Here is a 15,077-nt window from a genome sequence, read left to right as displayed (position 1 = left end):
ATTATCTTTTACTGACTAAAAAAAATATTCTCTAGAACGTATATCAACTATAACATTTTGGGCTTATTACTTTAAAAATATCCTAGGCCATCCTATTATTTTTAAAACAATTATATACACTTCAGTTTGCAAAAATTATTTGATATATAGGAGATTAACTAGGTTAGCAGCAGGTTTAGCTGCTTCTCCCAGTCAATTCTTTTCACTTTGGGAGGACACTAACCATCCCCTCTCTTCACCAGGACATGCCTAACCCTGGGAAGCTCTGCAGGCTCCCAGAGACCAGGCTCCTCAGCAGTTGATAAAGCAAACCTATAATTGTGATAAGTCACAGCATGAGATTCCTTTTACTGGCCCCTGAGCAATGAGTGATAGATGTGATGACATACTGCCACACTTGCTCCTCAGTAATAAAAGGCTATTTGGCCTGGGGAAAGCCTGACTCTTCACTGGAAACAACACTACTGATGACAGCAGCTGGCAAACTTGGTGATGACTTGGGTACACAACAAAGAAAACACCCTACTGTTCACAAAAACACAACACAGGTCAGAACTTCAACCCTTCCCTGCATTCAGGATGAGCAGCTTTTGCTTCTCTCACCCTGCTACTACCAAAAGCACTTTGGACAGGTCCCTGAGACCTCAGGGACTTAATGTTCTTCTTCAACTACTCACCAAACCCTCTGCTTCATCCAGACAACAGAACAAGTGTCAACTGCCTCTCCCCAGGCTGCTGACAGCTCATGATTGCTATTACACTGACTGGGGCTGTGCCAAGTTTCTAAAGCAGAGTCTTCAAGTGTTCTACATCCAGAGCTGAGGCCAGCATGGTAAAAACAGGGCTGGGAGCAGCTCCTGCAGCAGTGGCTTGCACACAATTGCCACTTCCTTTGGAAACCTGGTCCCAATATAGATGCAGAGTTTTCCTGCAAACCTGGTCCTTAAAACCTGTGCCTGTTCCCACTGCAATCAGTGGCAACTGAATCAGTTCTGATTGCTTTAATAAGGGCAGGCACAGCAACTTAATTAGAAAATTAGTAACTGCAAGGAAAGGAGGGAATGCCCAACAGCCTGCCAGATCCCTGGAAGGAAGCAAGCAAAGGAGCAAGTTGTCATTAAGACCAAGATTTTAGCCTTTCACCAAAAAAAAAAAAACCCAAGAAAAAAAAGATAATATGAGAGATTGGCAAAATGGCCTTGAAGGTGTTTTAAACATCTTGTATAATATATAATTGCTTTTCAGCTCTTGAGTACTCTACTTTTAGATCTGTCCCCTGGGAAGAAAAAATGAAACATGCTGAAATGCACAGCCCTCAACAGCAATCAGTATTTTCCACTTTCCTTTGTGCTAGAAGTAATTAAAACTTTGCTTAAAACTTCTTGCTATTTGACAGGTACAAAGACAAATCAAGCCTAAGGTATGTTTTTCATGTTAGCCCAACTGAGTGCCAGAGAGGTATTTTTCATCAGCTCTTGAGTTTTAAGAAAATTGAGATTCTCAACTCATTACTCCATGAAAAATCCTAGTGTCTGGAGGCTCACAGCCAAACACTCCAGAATTTTTATGTGTTTGGAGGATTACCTGCAGTCATGGAGGGCTTGCATAACAGGTTTGGGGGCTATTTTTACACTGGTAAATGCACACACCAGAACGCAGGACCACCAGGGCCAAGCCAAGCTGTGCAGTGTTAACCCTGGTGCCCCCTCATCTGCAGTATTTGGGAAAAAAACTACCCTTTCAGCAATCTATTCATGGTGACATTTGAACTTGTTTTTGACAGAAGTATCTTCTTAGTACCTACTGTGACCTAGCCATCAACAATCACTTGCCTAGGGGCAATAAGAGGATCAAGGCCTGGGAATACGCAATGGAACATTTGATTGAATAGATATAGGGTAAGAATTAACTTGGATATGCTTTATCAGGGATAAATAATAAACCCTGACTTGTGTTTATTAGTCTGGGTGAAGCCATTTTGTTCTGTCCTCAAATGAGGGAAATATGAGCTTAAGAGACTCTGGCTCTCCCACTTTCAGCTCTGTATGACACAAATATACCAGCTGCTGGCTCTGACAGGGGTCTGAGATGTAGGATGCCAATCCATGAGAAAATTGTTTGTCTAAAAAAATCCCTTCTGTTCAGAGCAGTGTCCTGTTGGAATTAATTGCTAAGCTACCAGCAGTCAAGAAAGAAACAAGAAGCTATAACTTTTTGAATTTCCAAAGCTCCAGAATAGGTTCTAACTCAGCTAGCAAGATGCATCAACCCAGAATTCAGTACCAAAGGCAAAATATGTGGTCAAAACTTTTGAAGTGGGCAGAAATTTTGCCTGTGAGAAAACCCAGATGCAGGCCTTTCATTAGCAGCACCCAGCCCTTAGCAAAATTACATCTTGCCTTTCTCCTGTACCACCCTTTATCACTGATGTCTGGGTTAGCAGAGAGCACTTACACAATCTCTACAGCCTCCTGCCTCTGGAACAACAGAACAGAAGCAAAACACCACAGGGGATGAAATGAGGCAACAAAAACATCTAGGTGGTGTTAGGACAGTGTGCAGCAGCTTACTTTTGATGTGGATGTTGGACTTGATCATGGATGTCTTTCCTAACCTTAATGATTGATTCTATGAAGCTGCTCAGAAAGAGTGCTGTGATAGTGTGATAGTTCATTTCTGGGTATAAGCTTAGCCGCTCAGTACAGAAAAAACAAGTGTTTCTAAGCAAGACCCTTGCAGCTGAATCTGCTCAGGCATTAGTGCACTCTGGTAAGGGCATAATTTCTAGGCATTTACAAAATGTCCTTAAAATGCCATGTGTTAGAAGGGTATAGCTAACATTGCAGAAGGTGCATTGCAGTATTTATATAATATTCTCTGACAAAATTGTGTATACACCAGGATGACACTGGTAGCCAACATTACATTCAAACATCTTCTGTAATCTCAGTATGAGTAATATGCTGTAATTGCCCATTACTGCTTAATCCCCAAAATATTATGAGCTGCTCCCATTCTCTGCCTGCCATCATCTCTTTTTGTGTCTGACTCACGGACAGCTTCTGCCAGGCATACTCACATTGGTTAGCACCTCAGTGCTGCATCATCCAGCATCATGCTGATCACAGTCCAAATGGTTCAGCCTGTGAGAAATTCTGTGCATCTACAGGCACCCCATTTACTTTCAGAGGCTGGAAGACTGCAGGGATGAACTTCCTAATCTATGAGAACACAGGCTGGAACGACAAACAAAACACATCAGAGCCATCATCCCATTTTGCTTGTACTAAGCCATAATCACAGTTCTCAAGAAATAAATAAGGTAAACACAGAAATTACAAAGGAATAAAGGACAATCTGTCTTACTGCATTTACATTTTTTAATAGAGTCTTTCAATTGTTTTAGGAACAAGCATTTTTATATTTCATGAAAAGGTACAACAAGTAGCTGGATGGCCTCTGCATGGAAGAAAATATCACTGTGAAAATGTGCCTCTTTGCCCTCTAGAAACTGTTACTTCACATGTAATATACAGGACAAGCAGACAGGGCCAAGTTCAAAAGTTATAACTTCATGGTGGGAAGTGCCTTTTGTATGAGCCTAATACTCGCATATCATGCTGAGAAAGTGGAAGACTTTAGTACAAGACCTTTGCCAGAGCAAAGAGATTTAGAAAAAGAAGTGTCAAACTACAATACAGGATCAAAAAAGAGAGAATATTCTAATTTCTCCACTATCTGTGCTATTGAAATCAGGTAACTTAAACTCTTGAAAACTTAGATAGGGCTCTCAAATGAGCTTCTTTGCATGTGGCCCTGCATACCCTATAAAATACATGAATTCATCCAACTTGCACATGGAACTTTCTAAGTGCATAGATCTTTTGCATAATTAAAAGCATAATTATGCCTATCATGACAATTTCCTTATGGCTACCATGGGCTATCCACATGTGGTCCAAGTGCTTCTCTTGGGCTTCATAGATCTAAAGAGCATAAAACCAAAAACATACTGAATTTCACTCCCCTTTCTGCAACAGCCACTCATGTATCCTTTCCTTACCAGAATGCTTTGCTTCACCAGTAGCAGCTAGGTATTTAATAAATTTATTATGCAAAATGCTACTTCGTGTGGCATGATGTCATTTTTTATGTTTCTCTGGGATCAACCCTTTGACACCTTTCCAGGATGCAGGCCTCGGTCCTGTAGCACCCCCCCAGTTCCCAAAACACAGCACCCGTTTGCAGTCCCACTTTAGCCGGCAGCAGCAGCTGTCCCACGCTGGAGCTCCGGAAATTCTCCATCCTTCATCCGCCAGGCACAGCTGTTTGCAGCGAGGCAGGGGCTGGCTACAGCCATCTTTCATGGCTAATGAGGATGAGGAGAAAACAGAAAGCAGAACCAGCCCACGAAGTGCTGCTAAGGAGGAAGGTGGCACCGCTACCCGCACTGCCAGACCCGCCGCGCTGCTTCGCGGCCGCCCTCAGCCCTTCCCTAACGCGGCCGGGCTGCCCGGGCAGCTTATGTAAGGGCAGAGGCGGGGCCGGCCCGGCTGCGGGGCGGCGGCAGCAGTAGAGCCATGTCCTGGTACCGCAACACCGTGTGGTTCGTGAAGGGGCTGCGGGAGTACACCAGGTACGGGCGGCGGCGCGGGGCCGGGCCGCTCCCGCTGTCCGGGACTCTCGGTGACTGTGCGGGCGGCTGCCCGCCCCGCCGAGGCGGCGGGCTCCAGCCGCGCGCCGGGAGGGCTGCCGGCCCGCCCTGGGGCTCCGGCCACCCCGAGGGCCGCGGTCAGGGGCGGCCAAACGCCGCTGCGAGGTGTCGCTTTCATTGCAAAGCACCGGAGCAGGCTGCCCAGGGAGCTGATGCAGACACCGTTTCTGGGAGTGCTGAGAAAAACGTCTGGATACGGCGCTTGAGGCCGTGGGTGAACGTGGTGATGGTGTTGGGTTGATGGTTGGACTTGATGAGCTTAAAGACTTTTTTCCCACCTTAACGATTCTGTGATACATTGCTGACCGCAGTGTCACTGGTATTCATGGCCTGTCCCATGGGTACCGAGCGTAAATAGGGCAATTATTGGATGCTGAGCTGTGAGAGCAAAGTGCTTTTCAGCCCACACATGTGTTTATTTTGGAAGTGCTTGCTTCTAGTTTCTCACACGTGTCTCTCGATTTGTTCAGAGGTGGTTATGAGTCTGCTTCCAAGCGCTTCGACCCAGCTGACGTGGAGGTGGATGTGGCTGGAAGATCCTTCCTGGTCACTGGTGCAAACAGTGGCATTGGCAAGGCTACAGCCAAGGAGATAGCGAGGAGAGGTGAGCAGGGCTGCCATGGAGCTCCCAGGAGGCTTACAGAGATGATGGGAGGAAGCAGGTTTGGCCTCCCAGCACTTATGCACAAACACAAATATCCCTGGGATACAGCATCATTTCACAGGGGTCTTATTGTGGGTTAGAGGTTTAAGCACAATCAGTACAGTGAAAACTGGGATAAGGAAACCAAATTAGCAGAGAGTATCTGCAAATTGCTTTTCAAGTGCATGTTTACCAAAACTATCTGTGTCATGGTGGCATCTAAGGATGTTGGTGACAGATCAGTATCTGTTTAAGGTTAATTTGGTGCAAGTAGCAGCCTGGCTGAATTTGAACTGAGGAATCTGCAAATGTATCATACGATGAAAGAAAACAATTGTCTTTACAAAAATGAGATGGGAGAGCATAAAAAAACCAATGTAGCTGTTCTTAATGATAATACCCTGGAGTTTGCACCCTTTGGCTAATTACATGTAATTATTTTTTTATGTTGTTGTTTGTATGTAAGGATATAAACTGGGCTTAGCTGCTGCTGAAGGATAAACCAAATCCCTTACAGAGTTGACAAAGTAATTCCTGTTGTGCAAGAGTGACAGGAGATTTGGCATGTAGAATGAAGGGGGAGGAGCTTGTGGCTCTTTTCTCCTTTTGTGTGCTTAGGTTTCGTAACTATCTTAAGGAGGAAAGTGGTGACTCAGTTGAATGAAACTAATTCAAAACTGTTAGCATCAAAGAGTCTTTGGATTTAAGATCTAAATCAGTGCCAGCATGTGATTGATTTCAGGTTCCCACCACTGCTATTGTACGTAATCACTTTATGTAAGTACTGCTTTGTCAGGTGACTGCTTTGCTCACAAATAGGTATCTCTACCAGGTTTTGCAAGCTGGAAAGCTGGCTGGGTCTGTATGGAATTTGGTCACCATGTTTAGCAGAATGACCTTGGGCTCAGACTGCGTGTCTGATATGTTGTATGGGCATTGCTGTTCATATGAAGTTAAAATGACTTCCTGATCCCATCCTTGAACATCTCACTTTGAAACTCAGTGTCAGCTGTTGGGGCTCAGGCTTCTAGTTGAATCTCTTCAAGTATGCCATGACAACTGAATAAGGAATTCTGGCTCAGCAGAGGAATAATCAGGCTTTTTTGGCTTTACTTTCAAGCAGTAACTAATGATGACCTTGCTGACAATTTCCATAGTTTGAGTTCATCTTTTCTATGAATTGTCTTATGGATATTTGGATTTGGACTTTCCTCTATGTCTTGTGAATTGAACTTCCAGCTTGATACAGTCTTCTCCCAACTACTCTTGATTGTCAACTCTGACTATTCCCATGTGTTAAGTTCTAATAGTTTCAATCTTTATCAAAGTAAATACATTTAAATTCCTTTCCTAGTGTATCAGTCACACTTAAACTTCCCCTCTGTCCTGGTGCTTAGTGGAAAAACCTCTCTTGTAGACAAAAGGTTTCTTTACAGACCCCAGACTGGGCTGTGCAGTGTGTAACTGTATCATCCCAAGGTAGACTTGCATGTGGGTTCTGGGCACTAAAAGTGTGACCTGACACAGTTGTTTCTATTATGGATTAATTATGTCTCTGTTAGGGATTAATTCCTTGAGCTTTCTCAAAGTGGACTGCTAGCAATCCCCAAAACACCTTGAAAAACAGGCAAAAGAGCATAAGTATTCCTAGGACTGAAATTAACACATAACTTGTAACAATCAGAGAATGTGAAGCAAAAAAAAATGTTCCCTAGTTGTACTTTAGTCTTGTGTTTGAAGGCTTTCTTTAATATGATTAAGTGATGAGACTGTGTTGCTTTTTTGGGGGTTTTTTTTGTGTTAAGTATCCAGGTTTCTGAGAAGAGCCTTGCCTTGTGTCTTCCTTCCATTGAAAAATTGGTTGGAAGAGACCTCTAGACGTCACCTTGTCCAGCATCTCACTTGAAGCAGGACTGTTGGCAACAGTAGATCAAACCAGTAATTTCTGTATCTCACTGCTTGATACCCACAGAGTGTAAATTATGCATCCTCTTGAGAAAGCTTGGTCTATTGAGAAGAAAACTACTGATTATTTTTCTCATGAAAAATAATTCAGATGACCTGAGCCTCCCAAGCTGCAATTGAGGCCATAGTTCTTGTCATGTCTCCCATTGCTGAGAATTCCAATATCTGGCACTTTTATTTCCTTTTTACAGAGCAATTCTAGTCACTTGTGTTGTTCAAGCCCTTTCCTGAACTTCCTAAGGCATATATCAAAAAAACCATCTATGATACAGATGCCTTAGCTCCAATTTCCCATTTTGCTCTGGTATTTCACTCATTAAACATGATGTACAGACTTAACAGAAATGGTTTGAGTACAGTTCTTAGAGTGCAGTGGCTTTTTCCTTGCATGATGGCCCTGCCTGCCTTCACAGGAACCAGAGCCAAGCAGAAATATTCCAGCTTTTTTCTTATATCCAGTATCTCACCTAATTAAAACGCTGATGTCTCCCCCAAATGCAGTTAGTAATTAATTATCAAATGCTTTTCTTGTTGCAATCCACCAGGTGGCACGGTTCATCTGGTTTGCCGAAATAAGGAAAGGGCTGAAGTTGCCAAAGAGGAAATAGTGACAGAAACGGGCAATCAGGTGAGTTGTGTTTTAGTCTTTTGTTTACTTTTAGAAAGGTTGGTAAAACTCAAGAACCCAGAGGCCTTGAGAAACTCTTCCAACATATTGCTGTTTTGGTTTTGATAGTATTTTCATAAAGACATGGAACAGTCTATGGAAGCAGTTTATAATTCAAATGATTTGAAATGATTAAACCATTTGAATCACCTAACTTTATTAGATGTTCTGTGATTAGTAACGTTATCAGCAGCATGTGGTTTTATTTAATGTTTGTTGATTTGCTTTTTGATGTCCTACTTACTATTCCTAACTATGTGTCTTAGTGAGGTTTTTAAAAGTTAATGCATTGCAACACTCTTGCAACAACATTTATGAGTCTACAGCATTGAAGCTGAAGGTTTTATGCATCTGAATAACATGCTCTTGATTTCCTAAGGTTGGCTGCTCTGTGAAGTCCTGTGTGTGGTACTAATTCTGTGCTCTACATGCCTTTTCATTTCCTTTTCTTATAATACCTCTTCCTTCCCTCTGCTACACATTCTTTTTGTTTCTGTACATATCACTCTACAGTACACCCCTGTATCTGTCACTGTTTCTTTCATTAATTGTTTAGGAGGGTGTGCTTATGGAAAAGTTAACTAGTCATTATCTTTCTAACTTGGTACCCGGGTTTTGGCTGGGATAGAGTTAATTTCCCTTCTAGCAGTTCCACTGGTGCTATGCTTTGGATTCGTGACCAAACCAGTGTTGACAACCCACATTTTAGTTATTGCTGAATGGTGCTCACACAGCATCAAAGCCTATTCTTATTCTCACACTGCCCCACCAAGTGAGCAGGGGTGTGCAAGAAGATGGGAGGGGACACACTGGGACAGCTAACTCCAGCTGACCAAAGGGACGCCTCAGACCATATGAAATCTTGCTCAGCAGTAAAAGCTGGGAGGAAGAAGGAGTGAAAGGGGGCATTCACAGATATGGTATTTGGTTTTCCAAATCACTGTTGCATGGATGAAGTTCTGCTTTCCTGGGGATTGCTAGATGCCTGCTTGACAATGAGAAATAGTGAATTAAGTCACTGTTTTATTTTGTTTGCACACACAGTTGTGCTTCACTTATTAATGTTTTTATTTCAGCCCACAAATTTTGCCTGTTTTGTCCTTGTGACTGTCTCCCCATTCCCACTGGGAGTGGAGTGATTAAATAGGTTTGTATGGGGCTGAACTACCTACCAGAGTTAGCCCACAGCACATGGATGGAGACCTGTCTTCATTTTAAATAATGACTTAGCTCTTGTACTCTGTATTTTGATTCCAGTAATAGATTTTAATGTGGATCAAAAATTCTGAAGACTTTTTTATGGTTAGAGATGTCATATTGACTAAATTTCTGCTCTTTGATTTCAGCTCCCTAGTGTGTCAACCAACATTACTCTACAGTTCTTTAATGGAGGTGAATTAGATCAGTCCTTTTGTAGAAATAAATGCTTTCCAGCTGTCTATAGCTGTGTAATCCCATGGCTTTAGTAAGGCTGGTGATTATCTGTGTTACCTCCTTCTCTAACTGCAGTCAGGCTGCCTGGAAAGAGAGGTGAGTTTGACCTCTGAAGGTTTCTTCATGTTCTGTTTTCTGTCACGTGGTGAAAAAAACTTGAGGCAAATAATATTCTTCCTCTAAAGGCAGCATAATTACTGCATTCCCACTTTTTGGTAGGCTGCGGACCTGTAATTTCTATAGTCCTGGGGGAGTGCAAGGACACTGCAGAACTTGTTTGTGACCCTGGGGACAGGGCATTTGTGCAGAGAGCAGCTCTAAGTGAAGTGTTAGGTGAGCTGTACAAGAGGTCCTGCGGGACATGTGACTGCACTGGGAAGAGCATTTTAATAAGGAGTCCACAAGAATATCCTTCTTTATAAGTGCTCATTCAGAAGCAATACAGAGAGATAATAAAATGCTTTATCTGCAACTTGACAGGCTGTATCCAGGCTGAACTTGCTCTTCCTGATAATTTGGATGGAGATCCTGTTATAGTATACACCAAAGACTTTTTCCATCTTCCAAAGTACATGCTGGAGTGCAGTGCTGAAATGGAGTTATTTGGCAGTCACCTGCCCCTAGATCTGGGAACTGGAAAGTTCTCCTAATCTGTTAAAATAGATCAGGTCACGGAGATTAGGTTTACTTTGAAAATGGCTTTGCTACCATTGAGGACTTTTATAGGGAACAGGCCTGAATATCCTTTTCCTAAGTCAGTGTGACAGTCTTTGGCAGATAAGTGTTGATTTAGATCTCTTTCAGTCTCTGAAATCCCTTGCAATACTGAACATCTGCCCAAAAATCTTTACTTCTTCTGTACCAGTAGATAATGGTATTAGTTTTAAAGGTAGAAAGTTTTAAAGAGGTATCCAGCTTAAACCAGTAGAGCAGCAAGTTTTTTGTCAGAAATGATTCACAAAATGGATATAGTTGGAAGGGACAACAGTGGGTCACCTGGTCCAATCTCCTTGATCAAGCAGGGTCATCCTAGAACACATTATTACAATGAGAAAATTCTGATTCAAACTCAGCTAAGGAGCTGAAATTAAATGGCTAGAGAGAAAGTCATGTGCTTTTTATCTTCAGGGAAGCAGAATTACAGGCAGGGAATAATGCCATATCATTTCTTCAGCTTCTTCACTTTTCTCATTTGCTTGTATAATGAGTATTTAAAGAAACAACTTGAAAAGAGAGGAGGCCTTTTAATGATTATTTGTTATTTTGCAAGAGAACACATCCTCTGCATAATTATTTTAAAACTGCCTTTTCCTGGCATACATCATAAAACTATCTGTGGTGTGTCTTTGAGACTTAAGTGCTGTTTAGGAGAAGAGTAGGAGTTGACATGTCTTTGTATTCTGGTAAATGCCACTGTGCTTGTACTATGTAGAACACAAATCTGCAGAAAGCAAAAGAATTGTCTGTAGCAAACAGCAAAAGGTTTTTGATATTTTGGAGGGAGGAATTATTTCTAGGTGTAGTGGTTTAGAAAATTATTACTTTGCTCTATGTCAAGCCTTTTTTTTTTTTCCCTATTGCATCTACATTGCTGCCCATAGTATCACAAAACATTACCAGACTGTTGTGACATGGAGTGACTGACAAGGTTTAGCAGTTAATGCAGCAGTTAGCATTCTGAGACAGCTGGAGTGGGTGCAGTGATGTTCCTGAAAGCATGCTTTACAATCCTGGCTGGAGCAACTGTGCCTGGCACATGGGACACTAGCCCAGACAGAGCTCCAGAAGGATGTGGCAGATGTTGGATTGCAGGGAGTGACTGGGACTTTTCCCTGAACCTGGGGTAGCACATGATGGTGGCTTCATCTGTTGGATTCTGCTGTCCTCAGGGTGCTGAGCTGCCAGGTGATGTGACAGCAGATGAGCAGGCTGTAGAGCCATAGGGAATAGAAACAGGTCTCTACAGAGAGTAGAAGAGCACATTGCATGGAAGGAGGGACAGCTAGAAGCTGCATTTGAATAAGTGGTGGATAGAGACTTCTAAGATGGGGAGGAATTGAATCTTGTGAATGCTGGCAACAGAAGGCAGCTCTTTCTCTGCCTGCAGATGTGCATTTATAAGATAGGTATAGTGCCATGGTAACAGATGAGGAAGAGCAAGCTCTGTCAGAGGAGGTGTTGGAGACAGATGATCCTGAACAGTTGTTGACAGTGGGAGGAAGTAGTGGGTGATGATGGCTGAAGGCTCCTTCCTGTGGGGGATGGAGGTACCCGTCTGCAGTCTTTGCTTGATGACTTGAGAGGTTTGTCACTTGCTGGGAACTCACATGTAAGGTATTGCAGACAGTCTGCTGAGGCTCGTCTGGACCTTGGCCTGGTACCTCTTGTTGCCCAACCATGTGGGCACCCATGACATTATGAGGGATAACCTGGAGTTCATCAGGAGTATTTACAGAGAGTCGATGGTCTCCTAAATCCACACAGTGAAAGGGAAGGGCTTGGGTAGGAGCATATATGCCCTACAGGTCAACACGTGAATGTTCAGCTCGTGTCGCTTTGGCCTTAGCCTTTATGGCCTCTTGAACCTTCTATGTTAAATGAGCTTTGCTGAGCAGAAATTATGTGTTGGAGCAAGAGTGTCTTTGCCAACGGGTTTGCTAAACTTAGTGAGGAGGCTTTAAAGGAAGGGGTGTCTTGGGTTGAAAAGACAGGAGTCTGTGAAGGAAGGCAAGAGCTTCCTGTGAAATGGAAAATGTAAACCCCCTGCCTCCAAATTACCACAATTTTGAAATTAAAAGGCTCTTAGGCAAAGATATGGGAATGGGAATAACAGTTATTTACTAGGAAAAAACTTAAATTTAAAAAAATGTAATTAGGACAAACAAAACTACTGATAGAGTCAGAAACCTGACACCCTGAGGAGCCAGCGTGTTTGCAATAGTCTAGTTAAATGGTGGCTGCTCCTCCTGGAGTGGCAGATGAAATGCTGCTGAAGCAGTGATCCTGTAGAAGGGTGTACTTTTCTCTGAAGGTCTGGTGATAGAATAGATGGGCCTGGTCTTCCTCTGGGGATCTAGCGGGGAAGAAGCTGCTCCTCTGGGAATCCAGTGAAGAGGCTGCTGATGTCCCAAAAAGTGCTGATTTTATGCAGGTAGGGATGCTTGGCTCTTCCCTCTGGGTGAAGGGATGGATGTAACACAATGGGATGATGTAACTTTACCAGTCATGCAATGAGTCATTCAATGGCCCATTAACAGAAGATATCTCCCTGGAGGGAGACATTGTTCTTGGAAGGTAAGAAAGATACCTGCCCCACCTCCAACAGATGGCAAATAGAATACATGCTTATTTTACAAACCAGGATAAAGGGTTTAATTGGTTTGTAGTGACTAAGCCAAGAAGAGTAGTAGAGTCATGGGAACAATGAGTGTGTGTCTAGGGGACAGCAGCATGTCTGGGAGCCCATTTCAGATGCATTGTTCATGAGTACACATAGCATAGGAAACACAGGAATCCATGCATGACTGCAGAGCTGTGATCTCACTGGGATTAGGCAGAAATAGTTGGCATGACTAGAGTGCTGGTGTGGATGTATACCCTTGCTTGTTGTACTGATTTTGGCTGGAGTAGGGTTAATTTTCTTTACAGTGGCTTGTATGGGGCTGTGTTTTGGATTTGTGCTGAGCACAGAGTTGATAATACAGAGATGCTTTTGCAATTGCTGAACAGGGCTTACATAGAGCCAAGGCCTTTTCTAGTTTTTGTACTGACCCACTGGAGAAGAAATTTGGGTTGCATGGAAGCTTGCAAGGAGACACAGCCAGGACAGGTTGGCTAACTGACCAAAGGGATATTTCAGACCACGTGACATCATGCTCAGTATGTAAAGTTGGGGGAAAGAAAAAGGAATGAGGAGATGTTTGTGCTGGTGGCTTCCCAAGTAATTATTATGTGTGATAGAGCTTTGCTCTCCTGGAGGTGGCTGAACACCTGCCTGCCCATGAGAGGCAGTCAGTTAATTCCTTGTAAAAAGCCTAAAATGCCTGGTATTCCCAGGCAGTTTCCCATCCAAGTACTAACCAGGCCAAACCTTGATTAGTTCCTGAGATCAGACAAGATTGGTGTTCTCACATATGAGTGGTATGCTCATAGGCTTGCGGTTTTTTGCTTTTGTGTGTGGCTTTTGCTTTCCCTATTAATCTATCTTTATCTTGACCCACGAGTTCTCTATCTATTACCCTTCTGATTCTCTCCCTGATCCCTTTGGTGAGATGACTCTGCCTGTGGAAAGAGTTGAGCAGTGCTCTCCTTAACTTTGACAAGGCTTTTTACATGGTTTGCCTTATCCTTGTAGCAAGTTTGGAGGGATGTGGTTTGAACTGGTGGATGAAAAGGTGGGTAGAAAACTGTCTGGAACATGTGGCTTCGAAAGTAACAATCAACAGTACACAGCTGATCTGCTAATGATTTTTAGTGTCATCCCTCATGAATCAATACAAGGGCAAAACCTGATGACATCTTTTTAAGAGTGCAGGTGACAGAATGAAGTGCAGTCTTTGCTTAGCTGGATGGAAAGCTGATGGCAGAAAAAGACCTGGAATGATAAGTTGTCCCTCTGTGAGCAGTGTTCTAGGGCAAGGGAGGCCAAACATTCCCCAGGCTGTATGAACATGAGTCTAGCCAGCAGGCTGAGGGAAGTGCATCTTCCCCTCAATTAAGCCTTTGTGAAACTACAGCAGGAGTCCTGTGCCTGACTTTGGACTCCCCAGGATGAGAAAGTCATCGATGTCTTGGAGTGAGTCCAGCAGAGAGTGGCTAGGGAGATGAGACATGTGATGTATGAAGTGACTCTGAGAAGGCTCATTCTGCTCAGTGTTGAGAAGGCTCAGATGAGTCTTGCTGTATTCTATAGCCATGTGATGGGAGTATATAGGGAAGGCACTACCATGCTTCTCTTGGAGGTCTTCAGTGGGAAGACAAGAGGCAGCTGACACAGATTGGAGCAGGGACAAAGTTCTGAGTAGACAGTAGGAAAAATGTTTTCACCATGAGTGTGGTCAAAGGCTGGAGGCTCAGAGCAGGGGGCTCAGACAGACTGGTGAATCTCCAAGTTTACCAATCAGCCTCCAGAGGTCTCTTCCACCCTAGATTATTCTCTAATGCTGTGACCTTGACCGTTTCCTTGGAAAGTCCAGCCAAAGAGAAAGCTGCTAAATTGTTTAACCTGAAATTTTGCATGCTTTGCAATGTTTTCCTAGTTCTCTGCTGTACCTGACTGTCTGTCACATATACTTATCTAAGTAGGACTCTCTCTTAATAATTTTGGCATTATTCAGCTGTGTCTCAAAACAGCTGAATAATGACAAAACATGTTTTAAGGACTAGACTTAAATTTTGCAGTTGTGCATGTTAAACATGTATTAGTTGTCTTCTGGAGACACTATTTTTTTCATACTACTTAAATACCTTTTCACCTAGACAGGCCTAAACAGGATTTCTCTTCACTTTCTCTGTTGATTGTGTCTTACTTTCTTTCCCTTTAGAACATCTTCTGGCATATTGTGGATATATCTAATCCCAAGGAAATATGGAAATTTGCTGAAAAATTCCAAAATGAACATAAATTAAATGTGTTGGTAAGTTCATGTACTTTA

At 43.0% G+C, this 15,077-nt stretch overlaps 1 protein-coding gene across 2 annotated transcripts in view; it reads left to right on the top strand.

The window, feature by feature from the left end:
- Window positions 1–4,341: 4,341 nt before the first annotated feature.
- DHRS12 (dehydrogenase/reductase 12) overlaps window positions 4,342–15,077 on the top strand; it is a 28,729-nt gene continuing 17,993 nt past the window's right edge. For both annotated transcript variants that reach the window (XM_077781415.2, XM_021526596.3), the window contains exons 1-4: window positions 4,342–4,636; window positions 5,185–5,318; window positions 7,868–7,950; window positions 14,967–15,059. In XM_077781415.2, coding sequence (XP_077637541.1) covers window positions 4,581–4,636; window positions 5,185–5,318; window positions 7,868–7,950; window positions 14,967–15,059 — 366 coding nt within the window. In that variant the 5' untranslated portion in view covers window positions 4,342–4,580. The remainder of the gene's footprint in view (window positions 4,637–5,184; window positions 5,319–7,867; window positions 7,951–14,966; window positions 15,060–15,077) is intronic.

The sequence above is a fragment of the Lonchura striata genome, chromosome 1, assembly GCF_050655825.1.
Source record: "Lonchura striata isolate lonStrDom1 chromosome 1, ASM5065582v1, whole genome shotgun sequence".
NCBI classification, from domain to species: Eukaryota; Metazoa; Chordata; class Aves; order Passeriformes; family Estrildidae; genus Lonchura; species Lonchura striata.
The sequence above is the reverse complement of the archived record's forward strand: the minus strand, read 5'-3'. Positions and strand labels throughout refer to the sequence as shown.